The sequence below is a fragment of the Lynx canadensis genome, chromosome F1, assembly GCF_007474595.2.
Source record: "Lynx canadensis isolate LIC74 chromosome F1, mLynCan4.pri.v2, whole genome shotgun sequence".
Taxonomy (NCBI): Eukaryota; Metazoa; Chordata; class Mammalia; order Carnivora; family Felidae; genus Lynx; species Lynx canadensis.
In genome coordinates, this window is record NC_044319.2 from 50,277,681 (window position 1) to 50,301,770 (window position 24,090).

At 34.5% G+C, this 24,090-nt stretch overlaps 1 protein-coding gene across 1 annotated transcript in view; it reads left to right on the forward strand.

Annotated features, from left to right (window-relative positions):
- The window catches only part of BRINP3 (BMP/retinoic acid inducible neural specific 3), a 409,556-nt gene that overhangs the window by 186,659 nt on the left and 198,807 nt on the right, over nucleotides 1–24,090 (forward strand). The window contains exon 3 of the mRNA XM_030303111.1: nucleotides 11,513–11,703. Within this exon, the coding sequence (XP_030158971.1) occupies nucleotides 11,513–11,703 (191 nt within the window). The remainder of the gene's footprint in view (nucleotides 1–11,512; nucleotides 11,704–24,090) is intronic.

Here is a 24,090-nt window from a genome sequence, read left to right on the forward strand (position 1 = left end):
ATACAAGTGGGAAATCAGAAATCTAGAAAAAAGACACTTGAATTTTGAAAGCCCATGCACTTAATTTTGCAGTGTAAAAAATTAAAAATCTAAGTGATAAGTAATGTATTCAAGGGCATAAAACAATTTAGTGCAGAAACATATGAGTATATAATTCTTCTTTGCAAGTTTTTATTTTTAGAACTTTATTTAATAAATATTTTTTAAGTTTATTTAGAAGTTTATTTAATACAGACTGTTACTTCTCTATAAGATGACTGCTTGTAACTTTTGTTATGAATGGTTACTTGAGTTACTAACTTGTGGAGAAAAATAAATTACCCGTGATTTTCTTTTGATTGATAATTTTTTATAGAGTCAGTCCCTTTTAAAATACCTAAGGGAAAAGAGAAGATACTTATTGTGTCTACGTCTGTAATTAGGAGAAATGAGTCATCTTCCATTGACGGGGCAAATTACCGGCAATTTTCCAATTTGCCAGATTTTCATGTATATCACATGAATAATTGAATAATGAGAATGAGCCAAATCCAGGGTAGTTAATTTTAGTTGCGTGGATTCAGTGCCATCTGGACTTCTGGCTTTACTAACTTTTAATTGACCGAGTTCTTTCAGAACAGTCCTGATACCTAATTTATAAAATAGTTATTCAAGCTCAAACCAGAATGAGTAAAGACCACTTGCTAGAATACTTGCTTAATTGCCATCTTAGTCTAACCCAAATAAATGAAATAAATGGCTGACTTTGGGTCGTAAAAGCTCATTTCGTTTCAGTGTCATCAGTATAGCAATTCCATAACATTGTAGCCTGATTTCATGACACTTACCTTATATTTTCTTATCTCTCCCTTCTCAACATTTATTGACTATTTTATCTGTGTTACTCAGTTGTAGCCTTCTAATTAGAATGTATCAGCTTTATAAAAAGCATGGTCACCTTCAACTTAACAGCTACCGTAATCCCATCTGAAATATTTCTTTCCTTTAAATATTGTAGTTAAATTATCATCAGAATGATCATTATACCACTTAACTTATGTTTACAGAGACACCAAAATGTTAATGTTTCTACAAGATTTATTTTTAATTATTCTTTGGAGATCTCCTTGCCATGATCTTCCTATTAAATTTAACAAAAATATGATTTCCATTTGCTGCTAATGTCAAACTTGGAAAATTAAAATGTTATCTAATTAATAGTTATCATTATGGCCTCCACAAAAAAATAAGGCCTCAGAATTTTCCCACACCATTTTGATTTTAAGTGTTTTTAATTTATTAATTTTAAAAGTTAAAATTTAAATTTGTAGGTATTTCAAGTTGATTCAGTAAAGAACACTGTTCTAAGTCTATACATTCAAATATATTTTATGGTCATCATTAATTTTGTGTTTTATTAAACACAATAATATTCAGCAGATAGGAGCTAAATATCCTCTGCATTCTGAGAAAATATTTGTGTTATATTTGAAGACACACAACATAAAACTGTTAAAAAATATTCTTATTTGGAGGAACACTATGGCCCTGTGATTCTTGCTTATTTTTCATATTTATGGCCTGAGCAACCAACAGGAGCAAGTCTAATCTATGAGACACATGAAGAATAGTTAAAATGTGAGGAGTAAGTAACTAAGCCATGTCATAATATATACAAAATTTTGATGTTGCTGTTGTAATTAGTTTCAGTTTGTGTTTTTGTTACAGACTTCATTTTTTAAACTTACAACGTGATATTTGTTTCTTTTATAAAGCAAGTTTGACAATCTCTGCCACAACTTTTCATCATAAAAAAAAAAACCACTTCTGCTTATACACGTATATCACCAAAAACACTTTCAATACAGAAATATATTTACAGGAAAATGTATAGATTTACAAATCATTTCTCTAAGTGTAATGGAGAAAGATGGAGTTCAATATCAATATATCTATACCTATATTATATGTAATTAAATACAGATTTTATTGGAAAGTGCTTGGTTTTGTGCTCCATTTTTAATCTGGACAAATAGCATTTTCTATAATCACATGGCCTTTCAGTAGACACTTACAAAAATCCTGCCCTTAAATGAACACAGAAATCTCCTTCAAGATTACTCTAATTATACTTTCACTAAATTAAATTTCCTATGTAATTACAAAAGGATGGTTTCTCCACCTGACTTTATTTCTTCACCAACCTCTTTTATACTTTCCAAAAGCTCTAAAAGAATTTTCAATGTCATATATAATTTTCTCTTTATTTTTTCTACATATCTTCAGAAAGATATATGAAACTGGTAGAAAGGATTTTTGACTCAACATTTTTCAAGTCACCTGTATTAACTTTAGTAACTCCTTCTAATAATTTAGTGGGATTACTAACCTGTTAGCAGTGTTTTGCGCTTCAAAATGCAATTACATATTTACTATCCATTATTAAGTAAATGAAAGTAATTTTAAAATATTAGCATGGTTAGAGCAACTTGTACTTCCAAGGAAATAAATTAAATGTAGCTTTCTTGATTTTTCCTACTAAGTACAACTAAAAACCTGGTTATTACATATAAAACAAACCTAAGAAGACTTTGAAAGTTGTAGAGAAGAGGGTGGTCTAGGGATGTTGAAACCCAAGCAGAGACAAAGAAGCAAAGGCAATACAATAAAGCAAAAAATAGTCTTTCCAACAGATGGTGCTGGAATAACTAGACATGCACATGCAAAAAGGTGAATGTATGGGTCGCCTGGGTGACTCAGTGGTTAAGCATCCACTTCAGCTCAGGTCATGATTTCCCAGTTTCGTGAGTTTGAGCCCCACGTTGGGCTCTGCACTGGCATCTCAGAGTTTGCTTGGGATTTTCTCTCTTTCCCTCTCTCTCTGCCCCTCCCTCACACATGCTGTCTGTCCCTCTCAAAATAAATAAATCAATAAACTCAAAACAAAAAAAAAGGATATATGGCCATAAAAAGAAAGCATAATACATGTCTGTGTTGAGCCTATTGTATAATGGAAGAGGCAGATACTAATCAGGCAACCACACAAATTATTAAGTACTAGGAAGGAAAAGAACACTCAGTTATGAGTATATGTAACAATTATTTGGGGACTGGCTTGGTGTGGTAAGACTACAGTTTCTCCATGTGATATTGGTGTCTTTGAAGTTTGTATATAGTGGGTGATATTTAATACCTTTATTTTACATAAATTCCAAGCATAGAAGACAGGAAGAGCAAGTGCCTGTTAAATACTAAATTTCACATTGTAATCCATAAATTCTGAGGGTAATGTCTAGAGAAAGGTGACATTACCAGTTTATGTTTCACAAGCTTTTTGTGTGTAAAATGATATTTTGACAACTCAAGCCTGAATCAGGCTGAAAGGTTATAATTTGAGGAATAATCATTTATACTTTGTAAATTTAAGAGTATACACTTTTTTTTTCCTGAAAGTTTTTCATAAAAGATCATATCTGGTCTATCTTCCACATTTTGATGCAAAAGACATAAAATTAGTAGCAGGTTTATTTCCCTTAATTATGTGGGAAAAACATAATATTATAAGAAGAGTTTTTTAAAGTACATTTTAAAATTTATTTAAAGAAAAATAAATATTCTATTAAATTGAGTTACTATTTAAAACTAATTTTTATATGGAAAGATTTCATTCAAAATTAACTTTGTATTCACTGTCTCTAAAAATTGTAATTACTCTAAAAGAGAATAACACTTCATCTTATGTTTTAAACTTAAGTTACTCAAAATGAAGCAACATATGAATTTATAGTTTATTTCAAGTTCAAATATTTAATTGGTTAGTTACTTGTCATAAATCATGATTTATGAGTGTTTGCTCCAATATTTAAGGTAGGAAAAGGATGACCATCAAGAAATTTTAATGAAGTTATTACTTAAATGGTCAAAGACATTATCACCAAGCAGATTAATTTTCATTAGCAAATAGCTATTCTTTTGGCAATAACCTTCTTCCTGAGCATTTAACTTATTAGTCTGTTCCCGGACAAAGAAGAACAATTTGTAGATACTTGGAGTATGGTTTTATTTATAAATTATTTTGTTAATTTTACTCTTTAATTCTACTAAGGCTTATTACCTTGACCAATGTTTATATATATTTAAAGAATTAACATCTTGGAACAAAAAATCACGACTCCACAAGCATACATGTCCAAAATTTGCTAAGAGATAAACAGTGTCCCCTGCACCATTTTAAAGAGAGGGAGAGGCAAATCATAAGAGACTCATAAATACAGAGAACAAACTGAGGGCTGCTGGAGGTGTGTTGAACAGGGGGATGGGCTAAATGGGTGTTCATGTTGGCGTGAGCATTGGGTATTATATGTAAGTGATGAATGACTACATTCTACTCCTGAAATCATTATTACACTACATGTTCACTAACTTGGTTTTAGATAAAATTAAAAAAAAAATTAAAAAGTGTTACACATTTTCTTCTTTAAATCTCTACAGAGTTAGTACTATTAGACATACGTTCCTAAATGAAATGACATCAGTGAGGTTTTAAGAACTTGCCAAAATTCACAGGGCTTTGAATTCTATGAACTGAATTGATGCTGGTGGGATTTGAAACTTTAGCTTTCTGACTTCTATTTTTTTTTTTGAAAACTAATATTGCCTCCCTAAAGTACTCAAATTATTGTGTGAAATGCAGATATTTTTACTAATTAACCAACATAAATACCCTTTGAATTATAAATATAAAAAAAGGGACATTCATATTTGTTTATTTTTTTCAGAGAGATTCAGAGTATTTTATTTTCACTCATTTGTATCTCTCTCTTGGCTTATCTACACTGTTTAATAATTACCAAATCAGTATATTATATCAATGTGATTGATGGAAAATTTTGTTAAGTTGTAACAGAAGTTAAATTGTAGTTCCAAAATTTAGAAAGAAAAGCTTTTGTCTGTTACTTAATTCCTTCTCTTCAACTTAGAGATCATTCATTGACAGCATATGTGTATATATTTTACATCAATACCTTGGCTAACATCTCTTCAAAGGAGTGGCTTAATTAGATGTAAATAACAAATTTCTCTATTATGTATATATCTGTGTAGGCACAAACATGTAGTACCCTTATATTTCTATTAAATAAGTTTCCTTTGGAATAATGAAATTGACTACAGTAATTGAATTATGTGGTGTCTCTTAAAATTTGGATAGAACCTTATCTATTAAATTACAGAAAGTAACTTAAAGCTAGGTAAGGTAAAATTAATTTTAAGTCATTTCATAGCTCTGAAAATTTAACATTTTTTTAATAATTAGAAATATACATTACTAGCCACAAATCATTCTTTAAAAGATTCTCAGTAACCTCCACCTCCACTTTATGTAATTCAATGATATAAAGAGGCTACAGCTACAATTCTTGTTGCTTTCTGGACTGGGGATGATATTTTGTTGCAATCATGGTAATTTGTCTTCTTTAATCTACTATGTGTTGGCAGTTCTTGCAAAATACTACGGTCCTTAATGGTGCTTCTCAAAAATTCTGCATGCACACATTTTACATAAGTCCTATTTTTCATAGGGTTTTTTATTTCAGTATTTTATTTGCCTAGACTCATTGTACCAAATTCCTAGCCTCACCCAAAAGTATCTCTCAAGCTTTAAAAACTCCACTACTGGGGTGCCTGGGTGGCTCAGTCAGTTGAGCATCTGACTTAGGCTCAGGTCATGATCTTGCAGTCTGTGAGTTTAAGCCCTGTGTCAGGCTCTGGGCTGACAGCTCGCAGCTCAGAGCCTGGAGCCTGCTTTGAATTCTGTGTCTCCCTCTCTCTCTGCCCCTACCCTGCATATGCTCTGTCTCTCTCTGTCAAAAACAAATAAATATTTAAAAAAAAAAACTCCACTACTGTTAATTTTTTTTTAAAGTTTTATATCAAGGGGCAGGAGGGCAAAAGAAAGTGGAATCACTCTCCTGCCAACTGTTTAGCATTCAGCTGCTTTAAAAACACTAGCTTCAGAGCTAGTCATCCGGGCTGTTAGAACATTTCCCTTTTACTGACCAAATGGAAAACAACGTCATCTGTGGGATGTGAAAGCTTTAAGGAAAGAACATCCAAATAACCTTTTCTATATGTAACAGTTACACATAATAAAAGTATGAGGAACTAGTATTGATTGTTAGTGGCATTTTTAAAGACCAGTATGATTTTACAGATGTAATAAGGTTATTGCTACTGAAGATCAGCAAGTCAATTTACGATTCTTATGGTGCATTTGTTTGGTGGATATTAGTGTTTGGGAAATATATTTTGTTTTACTATTCTGTTGTGTATGCAAATTTAATTAAGATTGATGGAATTAAACTTATAAGCCAACAAATGTAGTATTGTGACAAGTGATATAATGATAGACTTTTAAGGCATAAACAACTTTCTTTAGTGTACATTAGCAGGTAAGGATTTTTTCAGCAACTGCATCATCTGATTTGGTCAATTTTTTTAATGCTGCTCTTCCTTTGGTACTGAACAGTGACAGAGTCTATATTTTTCAGGAACTGGATATACATGTGTAATTTGAAAGAAATTACGGTAGTTAATATATTTTAAATACACTGAGTACTTTAATGTATTTACATAGAATTTAAATACTAATAAGAAAGGTCAATGGCAATATGGCAATGATGTAATCATTATTTAAATGGAATGCGTTGATGTCATTCTTGTTTTCCAACCTTTTCACAGGAGATGGGCACAGATAAAATTATAATAAATGTAGAAAAGTAAACATTACATAGACATACATAATAATAGATGCCTGCAAGTCAGACTTTTTAGCAGGCAAACATACAACTCTAATCAACTAATAGAGGCTTCTTAGAGCCAACAAAAGCATTTTCAAAGTAATGTTCTGGCTGAACTGTTTATAGCCCATTTGTGTGTTCCACAAAATAGTGCTGCTTCTGAAAGGGCTGAGTTACATTAAACTCTAATGATTGTGCCTCTTTTATTTAAAGGCTCCCAAAGGTTATGATGAGAAGATATTTATGTACTGTGAAGGCTTCAGGTAGAATGGAGCATTCACTTAGATGCCACAATGTTCTTATTTAATACAAACATAATGAATCTGGATGGAATCGTTGGATCCTTTAGGTAAAATGTTCTCATTATGAAAATCATACCCGACAGCACGTTATCAATTCAGCATTCCATTGCTTTGTTTTTCCAAAATTTAATGAATGCATAGTCTAGTTGCAACTGAGGTGAATTGTATCTTCAGGATGAAAAAAACTGCACCCATAAGTTTCCAATTTATATACAACCATTACTTCCTTATTGCCTTCTCAAGTTACCCCAAAGTCAAAACACTCTGCATTACTTATTATGTACTAGATTATATTACTAGAAAGCAAGAAAACAAACCAACTAATAACCCCAGAATCTTGATAGCTTTTCATGACAAAATTTCTTTTTAGTTCATGCACTTGTTCATCCCAACAAGCTGCAAGGCTGGGGTTGGGGGATGGGGATTTGAATCATCATTGTTCATTAGGGCCCCTGGCTGATGGGCCAGCATAACCATACAGGGCACACTTTGTCAGTGAAAGCAAGTCACATGGCCACACTGATTTTAAAGGACACCAGTAACTGCAATCCTATCCTGTGCCCAGGATGAAGAGACACTGAGTATTTGTATTCATATCTAGTGTTCACTACTCACAGTGTGGTACTTCACTGTCCAGAGAGGACTTCCTTTACTTAAAGTGCTGTTATCAGCACTTCTCAGGATTATTTCAGTACTTTCCATCTGAGTTTTCACAAAAAATCTGTAGAGATTGTAAAAGTGATCGTGTGTCATTACAATACAAACCTATAATGTGGAGAGTGGAAATGAGAGATCTCATAGCCCAAATCCATATTTGTGTTTTTTACACACACACACACACAATTACACTTTCGGATATACATAATGAAAGTATAATGTATTACTTCATCTGTATATAAAATATAAAAGAAAAAGTAGAAAAAAGTTTTAGATGGAGCTCTTGAGATAAGAAGTTGCTGTAATTACTAACACTAATGTTTTTTAATTAATTAATTTAATTAGTTAGTGGGTTGTTTAATTTGTGTTAGTATTAGTCTTCATTGGGTGATACCTTCAAAGAGTCTGTCCTTTACTTTTGGTTGTTGTGTGACAGAATAATCAGAAGGGATGGCAAAGTGTTTTGTCCATCTGAAATGTTAGAATATTCGTGTCCATTTTATCTTGCTTAATAATACAATCTTTGAGCCTTTAAGGTAACAGTTTTTCATCTATAAGCCTAGCAAGATTTCTGGTAATAATAACAATAGTGAACAATTAATACTTTTTTTTATTTGGTGCTAGAAATTGATTTCAGGAAATGACATGTTTGTTTTAGATCTTTCATGTTTTATTTATTTATTTATTTATTTATTTATTTATTTGCTTATTTTATTTGGGGTTTTTGGGTCAAATTTAATAGGAAGAAACAGGAGAAAGTAGTAAATCAAGTCAGAATAGATCATGGGATTTGATTTGAATACTCATTAGCTGCTAAAGATAAGAAAGACTAGAATTGTGCTCTTCAAATATGTATTTACGCATAGTCATCTAGCCTGAAATACTCAATGATTTAAAAAGAGTGTATATGGTATGTAAAATACCACAATTGAATCAATCTTCTTGGTTATTTAAAGTCCAATTAATTCACTTAGCAGCTCACATATTAGTCTATGAATGCATGCATATGAGTTTATAAATTTATCACCATTGAAAAAGATATGCCAAAACTCTAGGTTCATGTCACTCTCTTGACAAGATCATAACGTTTTTTCAGCAAATAAAAAAAAAATGTTCAAGGGTAAGTCTATAAAGTTTGGAACTGAACAACTATTATTTATATCTTGGTTTAATAAATTACTTCTTAGAAGTATTATATGATTATATAGTTTGAGATATATCACAAAATATTAAAATGTAAGTATTTTATTTTTAATTCTTTTAAATTTATTTATATATTTAGAGAGAGAGAGAGAGGTAATGAGTGGGGAGGGCAGAGAGGCAGAGGAAGAGAAAAAATCTCAAGCAGGGTCCCCACTATCAGTGCAGAGCCCAATGGGGACTTGATTTCAGGAATCCTGAGATCATGACCTGAGCTGAAATCAAGAGTCAGATGTTTAACCGATTGAGCCACCAGTTTCCCCAAAACTTAAATATTTTATTTTAAATGCTCTTCTTCACCATTTTGAATATACACTTATATTATATATGTATCACATATAATATTATATATGTATCACATATAATATTATATATGTATCACATATAATATTATATATGTATCACATATAATATTATATATGTATCACATATAATATTATATATGTATCACATATAATATTATATATGTATCATATGTGTATATATAATATACAGGTACAATTTAGGTAACTTTTTATAAAAAGAAAAGACATAAAAATTGTTAATATCAACCCAGGTTTTGGGGAAAAAAAGACATTCTTACTCTCTTCTGAGGGAACATGAACTAATAAATCCAGCATAGTGTCACTAAAAATCCTGTATTTACTGAAAACAGAACACTGAGAAAATTTTGGAGACAATATACTAAATTATCTAATAGTTTTCTTCAATGTAGCGGCATTAGTGTTGTTTGTTAATGCAAACTCTGGATCTCACTTCAGTCCTAATGGATCAGAAAATTCTGGGGTAGAGTTTCTATGTGACTCTACTAGGTGCTGAAATTTGAGAACCACTGGTAGAACAAAACTGTTTAGATCAGCTGATTTATAGAGGAGACAGCAAGAGTTTCTGAAGGAGAGAAACACTAAATTGACTTATTCTAAGGCCAAGTCTTCCCTAGATTCCTTAGTGAATCTTATCTTCTAATTAATCTCCAAAAGACTGGGTGGATTGTTGGGCTGACAAATGTGTGTCACACAAGCAAAATATTCATAGTTAGAGACTGTCAGAGAGATGCCTCTTTGTTCTGCAAGTATTTACTCTTCTTTATTCTGTGTAAATCTCTTCCCCGCTTCCCCGCCTCTAGCAACCTTTTTTTTTTTTTCTCCCCTCAGAGACTGCCTAAATATTAAATATCACCTCTCCAAAAGTTGCCATCCTGGTCACTTAAAATAAAATAGGGCCTCACTGTCCACAGCCAGATGGCTCATCACAGCAGGCTGTCTCTGGTAGCTCTCAGCACTTACAGTCCTCTGACATGTGTTTAAAATTTAACTTAATGTCATTTATTTATTTATTTATTTATTTATTTATTTAACATTTATTTATTTTGAGAGCTAGAGAAGGAGCAGCAGGGGTGGGGAGAGAGAGGGAGACAGAGAGAATCCCAGGCAGTCTCCACACTGTCAGTGAGGAACCCAATGTAAGGCTTGAACTCACAAATTATGAGATGATGACCTGAGCCTAAATCAAGGGTTGGACCCTTAACCAACTGAGCTACCCAGGTGACCCAGTTTTATTTATTTTTCAAACTTTCTCTAGAATGTGAATTCCATTTGGACATGGACAGTATTGGTCTGCTTTACTGATGTATCCTTATCATGCACTGTTTGTTGGTGCACTACAGGCATTTTGTGGGGAAAAATATAAATAAATATAGGACATCTTTATACAATATTACTTAATATTTTATTTGCCAAATAGTAATTGAGTTAAACAACACGCCTAGTAGTATTAAGCCTGGTTGAAGGAATTCTTTCCTGTGGAAGGTATTTGAGATTTTTATCAGACCAACTCAGAATAATTCTGTACAGTTATCAGGAGATGCAGTTCACCATAGTTCTTTTCTGAAGTGTTATTAGTTTGATTTTAACTCAATATAAATGTATAAATCTTTGTTTAAATGTATAAATCATTTATAACCATATTTTCCATTTCCCTAATTTGGCCGAATCCACCTGAATGTCATTTGCATCTAGAGCAATTGCTAATCAAGTTGAATTTAGGTTTCAAAATAGGTTGTAAACAATAATTATTGTAAAAATATTTCTCTTTTGGTTATGCTTTTAAAATTCTTCCACAGCGCCATAATATTCTTGAAGTGTTTTACAGGGTCCCATGCTAAAGTGAATAAAGAAAGGAATCATTAGAGTTTTGAAAATAAATTCATTCTCTTTTTTCAATTTCCCTCAAAAATAATAAAATATTACCTTAGTGTTTTTTAATGGCTCTACATTCATATTCTATGCATAATGAAATCATTTTTATGAGTACGTCTTTCCTTGGGAAAAAACGAATCAGGGAAAGCTGTTTCTTTTACGTGACTTATTTTGCCTTTATGTGATTTGGTTTTCAGAATATTCACTTGAGTTACATAAATTATAAATGTTGCTTCTCCTACTCATAGCACATGACATATTATTACAGGCGAGACTCATTGTAATATGGTGACCCCAGCTAAACTACCAAGTGAACTTTTCAAATGAAAACATTCAGGTAGATTGTGTATTTATGAATAAAAATAAATTTGCTTTTCAGGGAGTTTGGCCGCTGGAAAGTAAATAACCTTGCAGTCGAGAGGAGAAATTTCCTTGGCTCTCCTCTGCCTCTTGCTCCTGAATTCTTCCGCAACATAAGACTTTTGGGACGCCGACCTACCCTGCAGCAAATCACAGAAAACCTTATCAAGAAATATGGGACACATTTCTTGCTGTCTGCTACTCTGGGAGGTACGACTCTTTGAAATATTTGCGCCTATGTATGCTTGTGTATAAAACTGTATAAACCAAGTAAATATGTGCTGATTAATTCAGATAGCTGCAGTTTGAATAATTCTAGAATTCATTCACTAATTTGTTCAATATGTTTACTGAGTTATTACTAAATGCTTTTTATGGTGTTCCCAATGGTGAGGCAGATGGTTATTACCTAGTTCTTACCTGAAGGCAGCCTACAATATAATAACATGCATTAAATATAGTCTTAGTTATTACACTTTAAAATGCAAGATGATGTGACAAATTTTATTTAAAAAATGAATAACAAACAGCCCAGTCACAAGTGGAAGTCATCACTTCAGGTTGCAGAGAGCAGGAAAATTTCCCTGGAGTAAACCTTAAAGATCTAAAATTATATTTGTAGCACTATTTTAGTATTTTTGATTGTGGTGGATATATGATATGAAAAGACTGATCAATAAATGTCAATTATGATGTACAATGTAAAAGTAGGGATTAATAAAGTCACTTCTTCAATTTATAAATGTTTAAAAATTAAGAAAACGGTGGTTTTAACATCATTAAATATGTTTATTTATCATAGTGATATATAATTCAGCATTTTGAATACACTGAAATGATATTTGGGGAGGTAACATGTAATAGGGAAAATACAATTTTCCTAAAACTTAAAAGTATCCCAGAATTCCATGTATTTCATTTCTTGCAGGACTTTAAATAATGTCCAGCCATTTTATTTAGAAATAGATGTTACTTTTTCCTATAATGAAGAGCACTGAATATTATTGGGTAGGAAAGCCATGGAAATAGTAAATTCCTGCTTCTTTGTCAGTTCCCCAGTAAGTTTACTAAATACGGGCAAACTGATTCACACCAATGGGGAGGTGGTGTGAAAGGCCACTTAAGTTCTTCAGTTTTCCTATCTTAGAAAATGAGTCATTTCTTTCCTTTACCTGCCAGTCCAGCCTGTCAGTAAGTCGTGCCAGTATTTCCCCCCCAAATATATCCCATGTCAAACTTTTCTGACTTTTACTTGAACATCCCTAGACCAAGTCATCATGTTTCTCCCAGAGTACTCCTAAGGTCATGCTCCACACAGATCCTTATAAAACTTGAATCAGGTCAAATAATTCCCTGTGTCAATTAAAACCTATAACTAGCCACTTAAAATCCAAATGTCTTGCTATGGCTTATAATGCACTACATGAGTGATCTGGCACTGACTTTCATCACAGACCTCAACTTTGCTCTTTCCTCATCATGCTGTATTTTTCAGTGAGAATGACCTTCAAGTGTTTCTGGTCAATATTTCTGCTTAAATGTTACTTTCCTGAGAGGGCTTTCCTGTCCATACCTCCAGGAACAGTGCCCAGTTGTCCACCAATAATTTCTACTATTTTATGATCTTACTTTGTATTCTTAATTGTATTTATTTTATTTTTTCATGTTTTAGTATTTATTTTGAGAGAGAGCACAAGTGTAAGAGGGACAGAGAGAGAGAGAGGGAAAGAGAATCCCAAACAAACCATGAGATCATGACCTGAGCCAAAATCAAGACTTGGACCCTTAACCTACTGAGCCACTCAGGCGCCTTTTTTATAGTATTTATTTTTATGTGACATATTTTATTCATTAGTTTCCTTATTTATTATCTGTAATTTCTGCATATTTCCTTGAAAAAAAGGGACTTGCTTATATTTGTCATCAATTTACTCTCATAGTTAGAAGCACACAATATATCCTCATGAAATATTTTGATTTTTTTGTTTGTTTGTTTTATTTGGATCCTGATTCTTATTTTTATTTTCTTAAATAATCTCTACCCCCAACATGGAGCTCGAACTCACGACCCCTGAGATCAACAGTCATGTGCTCTACTGACTGAGACAGCCAGGTGTCCCTGGATCCTAATTTTTTAAAATATTTTTTAATTATTTATTTTTATTTTTTAATTTACATCCAAGTTAGTTAGTATATAGTACAATAATGATTTCAGAAGTAGAATCCAGTGATTCATCTGCTACATATAACACCCAGTGCTCATCCTTACAAGTGTCTTCCTCAGTGGCCCTTGCCCGTTTAGCGATCCCCCAACCCACAACCCCTCCAACAACCCTCAGTTTGTTCTATTTATGAGTCTTTTTTGTTGTTGTGGTTTTGTCTCCCTCCTTGTTTTTATATTATGTTTGCTTCCCTTTCCCTGTGTTCATCTGTTTTGTATTTTAAATTCTACATATGAGTGAAATCAATGTGACATTTGTCTTTCTCTGAGAAATCTTGCTTAGTGTAATACCCTCTAGTTCCATCCACATTGTTGCAAAAGGCAAGATTTCATTCTTTTTGATTACCGAGGAATACTCCATTGTATGTATATACCACATCTTCTTTATCCATTCATCTGTTGATGGACACTTGGGCTCTTTCCATACTTTGGTTTTTGCTGGTAGCGCTGCTATAAACATTGGGGTGCATTCATCCCTTTGAAATAGCATCCCTGTAACCTTTGGATAAATACCTAGTAGTGCAATTGCTGGGTCATTGGGTAGTTCTACCTTTAATTTTTTGAGGAGCCTCTGTACTGTCTTCCAGAGTGGCTGCACCAGCTTGCATTCCCACCAGCAGTGCAAAAGAGTCCCCCATTCTCTGCATCATCACCAGCATATGTTGTTGCCTGGGTTGTTAAAGTTAGCCATTCTGACTGGTGTGAGGTGGTATCTCATTGTAATTTTTATTTGTACTTTCCTGATAGTGATGTTCAGCATTTTTTTCATGCGTCTGTTAGCCATTTGTATGTTTCTTTTGAAAAGTGTCTATTCATATCTTTTGCCCATTTCTTCATTGGATTATTTGTTTTTTGGGTGTTGAGTTTTGTAAGTTCTTTATAGATTTTGGATACTGACCCTTTATTTGATATGTCATTTGCAAATACCTTCTCCCATTCTGTTGGTTGCCTTTTAGTTTTGCTGATTGTTTCCATCACTGTGCAGAAGCTTTTTATCTTGATGAGGTCCCAATAATAGTTCATTATTGCTTTTTATTCCCTTGCTTCCGGAGACGTGTTGAGTAAGAAATTGCTTTGGCCGAGGTCAAGAGGGTTTTGCCTGCTTTCTCCTTGAGGATTTTGATGGCTTCCTATCTTACATTTAGGTCTTTCATCCACTTTGAGTTTATTTTTGTGTACGGTATAAGAAAATGGTCCAGGTTCATTCTTCTGCATGTCACTGTCCAGTTTTCTCAACATCGTTTGCTGAAGAAACTGTTTATTCCATTGGGTATTCTTTCCTGCTTTGTTAAAGATTAGTTGGCCATACGTTTGTGGGTTCATTTCTGGGTTCTCTATTCTATTCCATCGATCTAAGTGTTTTTGTGCCAGTACCACACTGTCTTGATGACTACAGCTATGTAATACAGGCTAAAGTCTGAGACTGTGATACCTCCAGCTTTGTTTTTCTTTTCCAGGACTGCTTTGGCTATTCAGGGTCTTTTCTGGTTCCATACAAGTTTTAGGATTGTTTGTTCTAGCTCTGTGAAGAATGCTGGTGTTATTTTGATAAGGATTGCATAAATTTGTAGATCACTTTGTATAGTATTGATGTTTTAGCAATATTTGTTCTTCCAATCCATGAGCGTGGAATATTTTTTCATTTCTTTGTGTCTTCTTCAGTTTCTTTCATAAGCTTTCTATAGTTTTCAGTGTATAAAAATTTCACCTCTTTGGTTAGGTTTATTCCTAGGTATTTTATGGTTTTGGTGCAATTGTAAGTGGGATCCATTCCTTGATTTCTCTTTCTGTTGCTTCATTCTTGGTGCATAGAAATGCAACTGATTTCTGTGCATTGATTTTGTATCCTATTACTTTGCTGAATTCATGGATCAGTCCTGGCAGTTTTTTGGTGGAATCTTTTGGGTTTTCCATATAGAGTATCATGTGGTCTGTGAAGAGTGAAAATTTGACTTCCTCCTGGCTGATTTGGATGCTTTCATTCCTTTCTGTTATCTGATTTCTGAGTCTAGGACTTCCAATACTATGTTGAATATCAGTGGTGAAAGTGGACATCCTTGTCATGTTCCTGACCTTAGTGGGAAAGCTCTCAGTTTTACCCCATGGAGGATGATATTAGCAATGGGTCTCTCCTACATGGCTGTTATGATCTTGAGGTATGATCCTTCTATCCCTACTTTCTTGAGGGTTTTTATCAAGAAAGGATGCTATATTTTGTCAAATGCTTTCTCTACATCTATTGAGAGTATCATGTGATTCTTGCCCTTTCTTTTATTAATGTGATGTATCACATTGATTGATTTGTAGATATCAAACCAGCCCTGCAGCCCAGGAATGAATCCCACTTGATCACGGTGAATAATTATTTTAATGCATTGTTGGAACAAGTTGGCTAGTACCTTGTTGAGAATTTCCGCATGAATGTTCATCAGGGAAGTTAGTCCATACTTCTCCTTTTTAGTGGGGGGTTCTCTGTCTGGTTTTGGAATCAAGGTAATGCTAGCTTCATAGAAAGAGTTTAGAAGTTTTTATTTCATTTCTATTTTTTGGAACAGCTTCAAGAGAATAGGTGTTAACTCTTCTTTAAACGTTTGGTAGAATCCCCCTGGAAAGCCACCCGGCCCTGGACTCTTGTTTTTTGGGATTTTTTTCTTATATTTATTCATTTTTGAGAGACAGAGAGAGATAGAGCACAAGCAGGGTAGGGGCAGAGAGAGAGAGGGAGACACATAATCTGAAGTAGGCTCCAGGTGCTGAGGTGTCAGCAAAGACCCCAATGCGGGGCTTGAACTCACAGACTGCTAACTGAAGTTGGAAGCTTAACCAACTGAGCCACTCAGGTGCCCCTGGGAGGTTTTTGATTACTAATTCATATTCTTTATTGGTTATGGGTCTGATCAAATTTTCTATTTCTTCTTGTTTCAGTTTTGGTAGTTTATATGTTTCTAGGAATCTGTCCAGCTCTTCCAGATTGCCCAATTTATAGGCATATAATTGCTCCTAATATTCTCTTATTTTTGTTTTATTTCTGCAGTGTTGGTTATGATCTCTCCTCTTTCATCCTTGATTTTATTTATTTGGGTCCTTCCCTTTTTTGGGGTATCAAACTGGCTAGGGGGGTTATCAATTTTGTTAATTCTTTCAGAGAACCAGCTCCTGGTTTCATTTATCTTTTCTACTGCTTTTGTTTGTTTGTTTTGTTTTGTTTTTGTTTTTGTTTTTGTTTTTGTTTTCCATAGCATTGATTTCCACTCTAATCTTTTTTTTTCCAATCTTCTTCTGGTTTAGGGTTTTATTTGCTGTTCTTTTTCCAGCTCTTTAAGGTGTAACATTAATGTTGTGTACCTGAGACCTTTCTTCCTTCTTTAGGAAGGCCTGAATTGTTATATAAATCCCTCCTATGACCGTCTTTGTTGCATCCCAGAGATTTTGGCTTTGGACTGTGGTGTTATCATTTTCATTGGCTTCCATGTACTTTTTAATTCCCTCCTTAACTTCTTGGTTAACCCATTCATTCTCTAGTAGGATGTTATTTAGTCTCCAAGTATCTGTTGTCTTTCCAAATTTTTTCTTGTGGTTGATTTTGACTTTCATAGTGTTGTGGTGTGAAAATATGCAAGGTATGATCTCGATCTTTTTGTACTTGTTGAGGGCTGATTTGTGTCCCAGTATGTGCTCTATTCTGGAGAATGTTCCATGTGCACTCAAGAAGATCTGCTGCTTTAGGATGAAATGTTCTGGATATATCCGTTAAGCCCATCCAGTCCAGTGAATCATTCAGAGCCATTATTTCCTTGTTGATTTCCTGCTTACATTGCTGCAAGTGGGGTGTTGAAGTCCCCCATCATTGTGGTATTATTGTCAATGAGTTTCTTTATGTTTGTGATTAACTGATTGATATATTTGGATCCATCACATTTGCGGCATAAATGGTTACAATTGTTACACCTTCTTGGTGGATAGACTCTTTAATTATGACACAATGCCCTTCTTCATCTCTTGTTACAGTCTTTATTTTAAAATCTAGATTGTCTGATATGAGTATGGCTTTCTCCAGCTTTCCTTGGCAACCATTAGTATGATAGATGGTTCTCCATCCCCTAACTTTCAATCTGCTGGTATCTTTAGCTCTAAAATGAGTATCTTGTAAACAGCATATAGATGGAACTTGTTTTCTCATCCATTTTGTTACCCTATGTCTTTTGATTGGAGCATTTAGTCCTTTGACATTAAGAGTGGATAATGAAAGGTATTAACTTATTGCCATTGTGTTGCCTGTAGAGTTGAAGTTTCTGGTGGTGTTCTCTGGTCCTTTCTAGTCTTTGTTGCTTTTGGTCTTTTTTGTTTTATTTTATATTTTCTCCCCTCAGAGAGTCCCCTTAAAATTTCTTGCAAAACTGGTTTAGAAGTCACAAACGCTTGTAGTTTTTGTTTGTCTGGTAAATTCTTTATTTCTTCTATTTTGAATGACAGCTTTGCTAGATAAAGAATTCTTGGCTGCAAATTTTTTCCAACTCAGCACATTGACTACATCCTGCCACTCTTTTTTGACATGTTAAGCTTCTGTGGATAGGTCTGCTGTGAAACTGATGTGTCTTCCCTTATAGGTTAAGGCCTTTTTTATTTCCTTGCTGCTTTCATAATTCTTTCCTTGTCTGTATATTTTGTGAATTTGACTATGATATGCCTTGTTGATGATCAGTTTTTGTTGAATCTAATGGGAGTTCTCTGTGCTTCCAGAATTTTGATGTCTGTGTCTTTGCCCAGGTTAGGAAAGTCTTCCACTATGATTTGCTCACATAAACCTTCTACTCTTTTTACCCTCTCTTCCTCTTCTGGGGCCCCTATGATTCGGATGGTGTTCCTTTTTAATGAGTCACTGAGTTTCTCTAATTCTTATATCGTGCTCTTTTGCCTTAGTTTCCCTATTTTTTTCTGCTTCATTATTCGCCATAAGTTTGTCTTCTCTATCACTGATTCGCTGCTCTGCTTCATTTACCCTTGCGTCTGTGGCATCCATTTGAGATTCCATCTCAGTTATTGCATTTTTAACTTCATCCTGACTAGATTTTACTTTTATCTCTACAGAGAGGGATTCTATGATTTTTTCCAACCCCAGATAGTATTCTTATTATTGTGACTCTAAATTCTGTTTCAGATATCTTGTTTATATCTGTGTTGATTAAGTCCCTGGCTGTCATTTCTTCCTGTTCATTCTTTTGGGGTGAATTCCTTCATTTCATCATTTTGGAGAAAGAAAAGAGTTCATAGAATTAAAAATAAAATTAAAAAAAAATTAAAAAGAACACACAAAAAATCAAATAAAGAAAGCTAGATCCAAGGTGTGTTTTCTTCTGGTTGTTGAAAGAAGCTTGATAGAAGAGAGAAGAAAGGGAAATAAAAGAAAAGAAAAAAAATGAAAAAAAGTAAGATATGTTTAAAGATTTAAAAAAAGTCATACAATAAAATAGAATAAAATGAAATGAATAAAGTAAAATAGACTAAACAATTTACAAAAAGTAGTAAAATATAGTAGAAAAATAAACTCTTTTTTATAAAAACAGAAAAAAAAAGTCTCTTTTTGTATCCAAGAATAAGAAAAATAAAATTAGATGGACCATTGGACAGAATGAAATCCTAACAAAATTACATGCAGTTTCCCCTAGAAATCAAACTATGAAGTATGTACTTATAGTATGTACACTAAGCACTAAGCAGCAGGGGGGAAACTTGTGGTGCCTCTAGGGCATGTTTGATGTAGGTGGACAGGACTTGGTTTAATGACTCTATACTCCACTAGGTATTACTGCTTAGCTTACTGGGGTGGATTGGTGTGGCATGCTTATGTGCCTATGCGCATGGGCAGTGGAGGTGAAAATGACATCCTCCATCTTCCCAGTCTCTAGCATCAAATCTCTGTGCTCTCACCAAATGGCAATCAAGCACCTCTCCTTTGTCTCGAGCTTCCATCTGCTACCTGCATCTCCACTGCCTGGGACCAAGCTGTCAGCCTTCCAAGTGGTACCTACCTCCCAAATTTTATCTGAGATGGGGCTGTGTTTCCAAACCCTTCACTTCTGAAGGTCCTGTAGCTTGAAACTGCTCCTACCTTCTGGAGAAGGGTCTTGTGGAGTCGGGGCCAGTTGTCGGCCACCCTGAGAACAGTCATGCGACTGCACCACTGTAGATGCCCAATGTCCCAGAAAAATTTCACACGATCATGTAGCAGCAGCGGTTCAAGGACTATGGTAAATCACAACACACATCTGGTGCCGGGCTTCTTCATACCTTAGCATCTTTGTTCCACCAGCAAGTCTGGCTGTAATCTGGGGTCTGCTGGGATCTTTTCCTGTGTGTACACTGCACGGCCTCTACCAAATGTCTTCCTGGCCGGGGAACCATCTTTCCCCATGTGGCCTGAGGACCCCTTGGACCTTGCTGTCTGCTCCTGAGGATTTGTTCTTCCTACCAGAGCACCGCCAGGTATCCAGCTGTGGAGTTTCCAACTCTGCATTCCCCTGTTTATAGAGTCCTAAAGGCAACAAAACTTCTCCTTTCTCCCTTGCTTGTTCAGTTCCTGAGAGTGTTTCTACTCTTTTGCTCCAGTGCTTTTGAGGAAAGTGCTTTTCTTGTACTCTCCCCCACCCCATCTCTGTCCTGTCTCTGCAAACAAAAACAACTCTCCATGCCCCTGCAGCTTCTCTCTTCCCCATTGTACCTCTCTGTGCCACATACCTGCCAAGTTATGTGCCTTAAGTTATGCAGATTGTTGATCGGTGCTCAGATCAATTTTCTGGGTGTGCAAAATGGTTTGATGCTGACATAGCTGCATTTCAAGAATGAAAGAAACAGAAAATTTCCATGCTGCTCCACCAACTTTGCCCCTCCCCCTTTCTACTTATGAAATATTTGTTAAATTAATATGTGAGATTACACTTTGCTTAGAGGCTGTGGTTTTCAAGTTCACCAAATAGATGTCAAAAATATGATACACACAGAGAGTAACCGAGATCTAATTCAAGAAGAAAGGTGAATGAAAAGCAAACACAAAGAACCAAAACAGTCGGTTAAACAAAGATTCAGAATTGGAGAGAATCAGGATGCAAGCAAGAGCAGGTGAGCAAGGCATGGAGAAGTTGGTAAAGGAAATTCCTGGGCACATTGAGGAAATATAAGTGTCAGGTGGCCTTAAGGAATTACAGGTGGAAGATGTAGATGGTTCAGGGAGACAAGAAAGGTCAGCCATGAAAACTCATTATCTCTGTCCTCCATAAATCAATACACTAAATAATACGATGAAGAGATCAGACAAAGCTGGTATTGAAAATTAACTCCCCCATCTTTTTTGAACTAATTGTGAAATTGTTAAAAAATGCTAAGTAACTTCTCTGATTTTAGGTTGTTTTTAGGAGAAAGTGGGAGAGTAATATCTATGTGGTAGGGTCATGGGAAGATTAATGTCTATGTAGGAAAATACTCTTGGCACAATATATGGTATGATGTAAACATGCAATGCACTCATGTTATTGTTATTACAGCAGTGCAGATAGAAATAATTATAAAATATCCCAATAATTATAAAAACTTATTCTGTGAAAGCTGCATCTATATAGGTTAGTGAGGTCAATGATTATTAATACAATAAAATCTGAAGTAAAAGTGAAAATCATTACTGTAACTTATTTTATTTATTTTTATTTTTTTAAGTTTACTTACTTTGAGAGAGAGACAACATGAATGGCGAAAGGACAGAGAGAAAGGTGGAGAGAGAGAGTCCCAAGCAGGCTCTGGACTGTCAATGCAGAACCCCATGTGGGGCTCACAAACCATGAGATTATGACTTGAGCCATGATCAAGAGTTGGACACTTAACTGACTGAGCCATCCTGTCACCCTGTCTAACTTCCTTTAAAAAGTTCAGTGGTTTGGGAGCACCTGGGTGGCTCAGTCAGTTAAACATCTGGCATCAGCTCAGGTCATATCTCATGGTTTGTGAGTTACAGCCCCATTTCAGGCTCTGTGCTAACAGCTCAGAGCCTGGAGCCTGCTTCAGATTATGTGTCTCCCCCTCTCTCTGCCCCTCCCATGCTCATGTTCTATGTCTCTCAATAATACTTAAACGTTATTTTTTTTTTTTTTTTAAGTTCAGTAGTCTTATACTCCTATCAGGCTTCATTGTGGAGAAGAATTTCAGAATATAAAATATATTCTCCAAATAAGAAAAGAAGAAAGTAACAGGGGAAAGGCAGAGACAGAAATTAAAAAGGTGACTTTTTAATTGTTTTCATTGCTTTGGCATTGTGAATGCCACATTTGGGCCTTCAGATTGGTTTTTGTTGTGTATGTTTTTATTTGTTTTTATGAACATGGTTCAAAAATCCTTTGTGGGATTAAATCTTTTCTTCAGGTTGATTATTCAATGATGATAATATAGTCTCTTAAAATTGCTTTTCTTTAGTTATTTAAGTCTTATTCAAGCGTTTTCTTAAAGGCAGAGTGGAGTAAGGTGGGGCTGGGGGGTGAAGAAGGGGAAGAAATAGAATTGCCATACTCACTAGCCATCTAACCTCTGACTATTACTTAGATTTAGTGTTCCTTATATTTTCTATTGGAATTTTCTTTTTTTTTTCTGTAAATATTATTTATGTTTTCTTTCAGGAATCTCTGCTAGATGATGTTAATAATTTAGCTAAAATGCATGAAATTATTTACATAGCTTAAGGATATAAACTATTTACAATTAACAAGTACACCAGCTTGATTTCAGACGATTTTTTAAATATTGCTGTTGTAATTACACTAAGCCTTTTTTGTTGCTGTAAGTATAGTTTAGTTTTACATGTTTTACCTAGTTGAACATGAAATTGTGTTTTTCCATTAAAAAATGAGATTTGTGGTGTTTAATTGGAGCTAATTCTCTCTCTTAACTGAGTAAGTAACAACCCTAATAATAGCACACTGAGGATGTTATGTATATAAGTAAACATTTTAAATGAAAAGACAGTTGTTTTTGCTTCTTAAGTAACGAGATCTTCAACTAAATTTAAACATTTTTAAAAACGAGTTGAGTATAAAATATTCACTGTCAGTACTACGGTGATGAAAAACAAATAAATGAAAAATGTCTTTTTTCCCTGAGTTATTTAGTACATCATATTATTGACTTAGACATAAAACTTTGGATAGCATATTTGAAGCCTTTAATGGGATATTTTATGATAGATAAAGCCAGTGATTGAATTATCTCCCTATAGGGAAAAATAAATTATAAAAAAACCTTCTTCAATCTATATCATTTTCCACATTTATTTCATCTTATAGCTTCCAGACTATTTATCAATAGAGTAATTCAGCTTGCTTCTATTTGGATAATGATATCTAAACTCCATCACTGGTTAAATATCTAAAGTAAGCTACTCAATTTGAAGAATCAATCTTGAAAAAGATTGCACTACTGGGATATATTGATTTCTAGCTATGGAATATATTTCATGACTGCTTTTATAATATATTTCATTATAATACAATATATGACAAACACTGAAATAAAAGTGTATCTGTGTACTGAATATAGAACAACAACAAATGAGAATAGGAAAAAAAAGAAAAAGATCTTAAACCTACTGGGTTGACGGGAGAGGGAGGGTGCCCACTATGAAGCAACAAACCTAGGTTCTGCACCAAATGAAAAAGACAAAAGACTATGCAAGATGGAGCCCAAAAATAGCACTTAAAATTTTATAAAACCTTGTAACAAAATGTTTATAGTAATTTTATTTTTTAATGTTTATTTATTAGAGAGAGAGAGAGAGAGAGAGAGAGCACAAGTGCACTAGTGGGAGAGGGACAGAGAGAGAGGGAGAGAGAGAATCGCAAGCAGCTTCTGTGCTGTCAGTGCAGAGCCCGATGTGGGGCTTGATCCCATGAACTGTGAGATCATGACCTGAGCGAAAATCAAGAGTCTGACACTCAACCTACTGAGCCACCCTTGTACCCCTATAGTAATTTTAAATGGGACCTGATCCCCATCTCCAGTATTCTGCAGATTTGTGTAAGAGTCATTGTTACAGCCCTGAGCTACATATAGTCTCAAGAGCATATGTGTGGTTCCCTACCAACCCAGGCTCTCTAAAGCCTAACACACTGAAGAGGAGAACAAAGCTTGTGCTCTCTCCTGACAAGCACAACCTGTAGAGAAAGAGGAAGAGGTGGGGTTACTCACATAAGTTGCTTTCCTACACCAGCCTCTCTGTTAACTCACTCACCGCACTTCTTCTGGCAGAATCAGGAATGCAGGGACAATGAGGATTGTTTGGGAAAAATACCTTCCCAGGAAGAGGAGTGCAGGAAAAAGTACTCTTTACTTGATAGAGATAG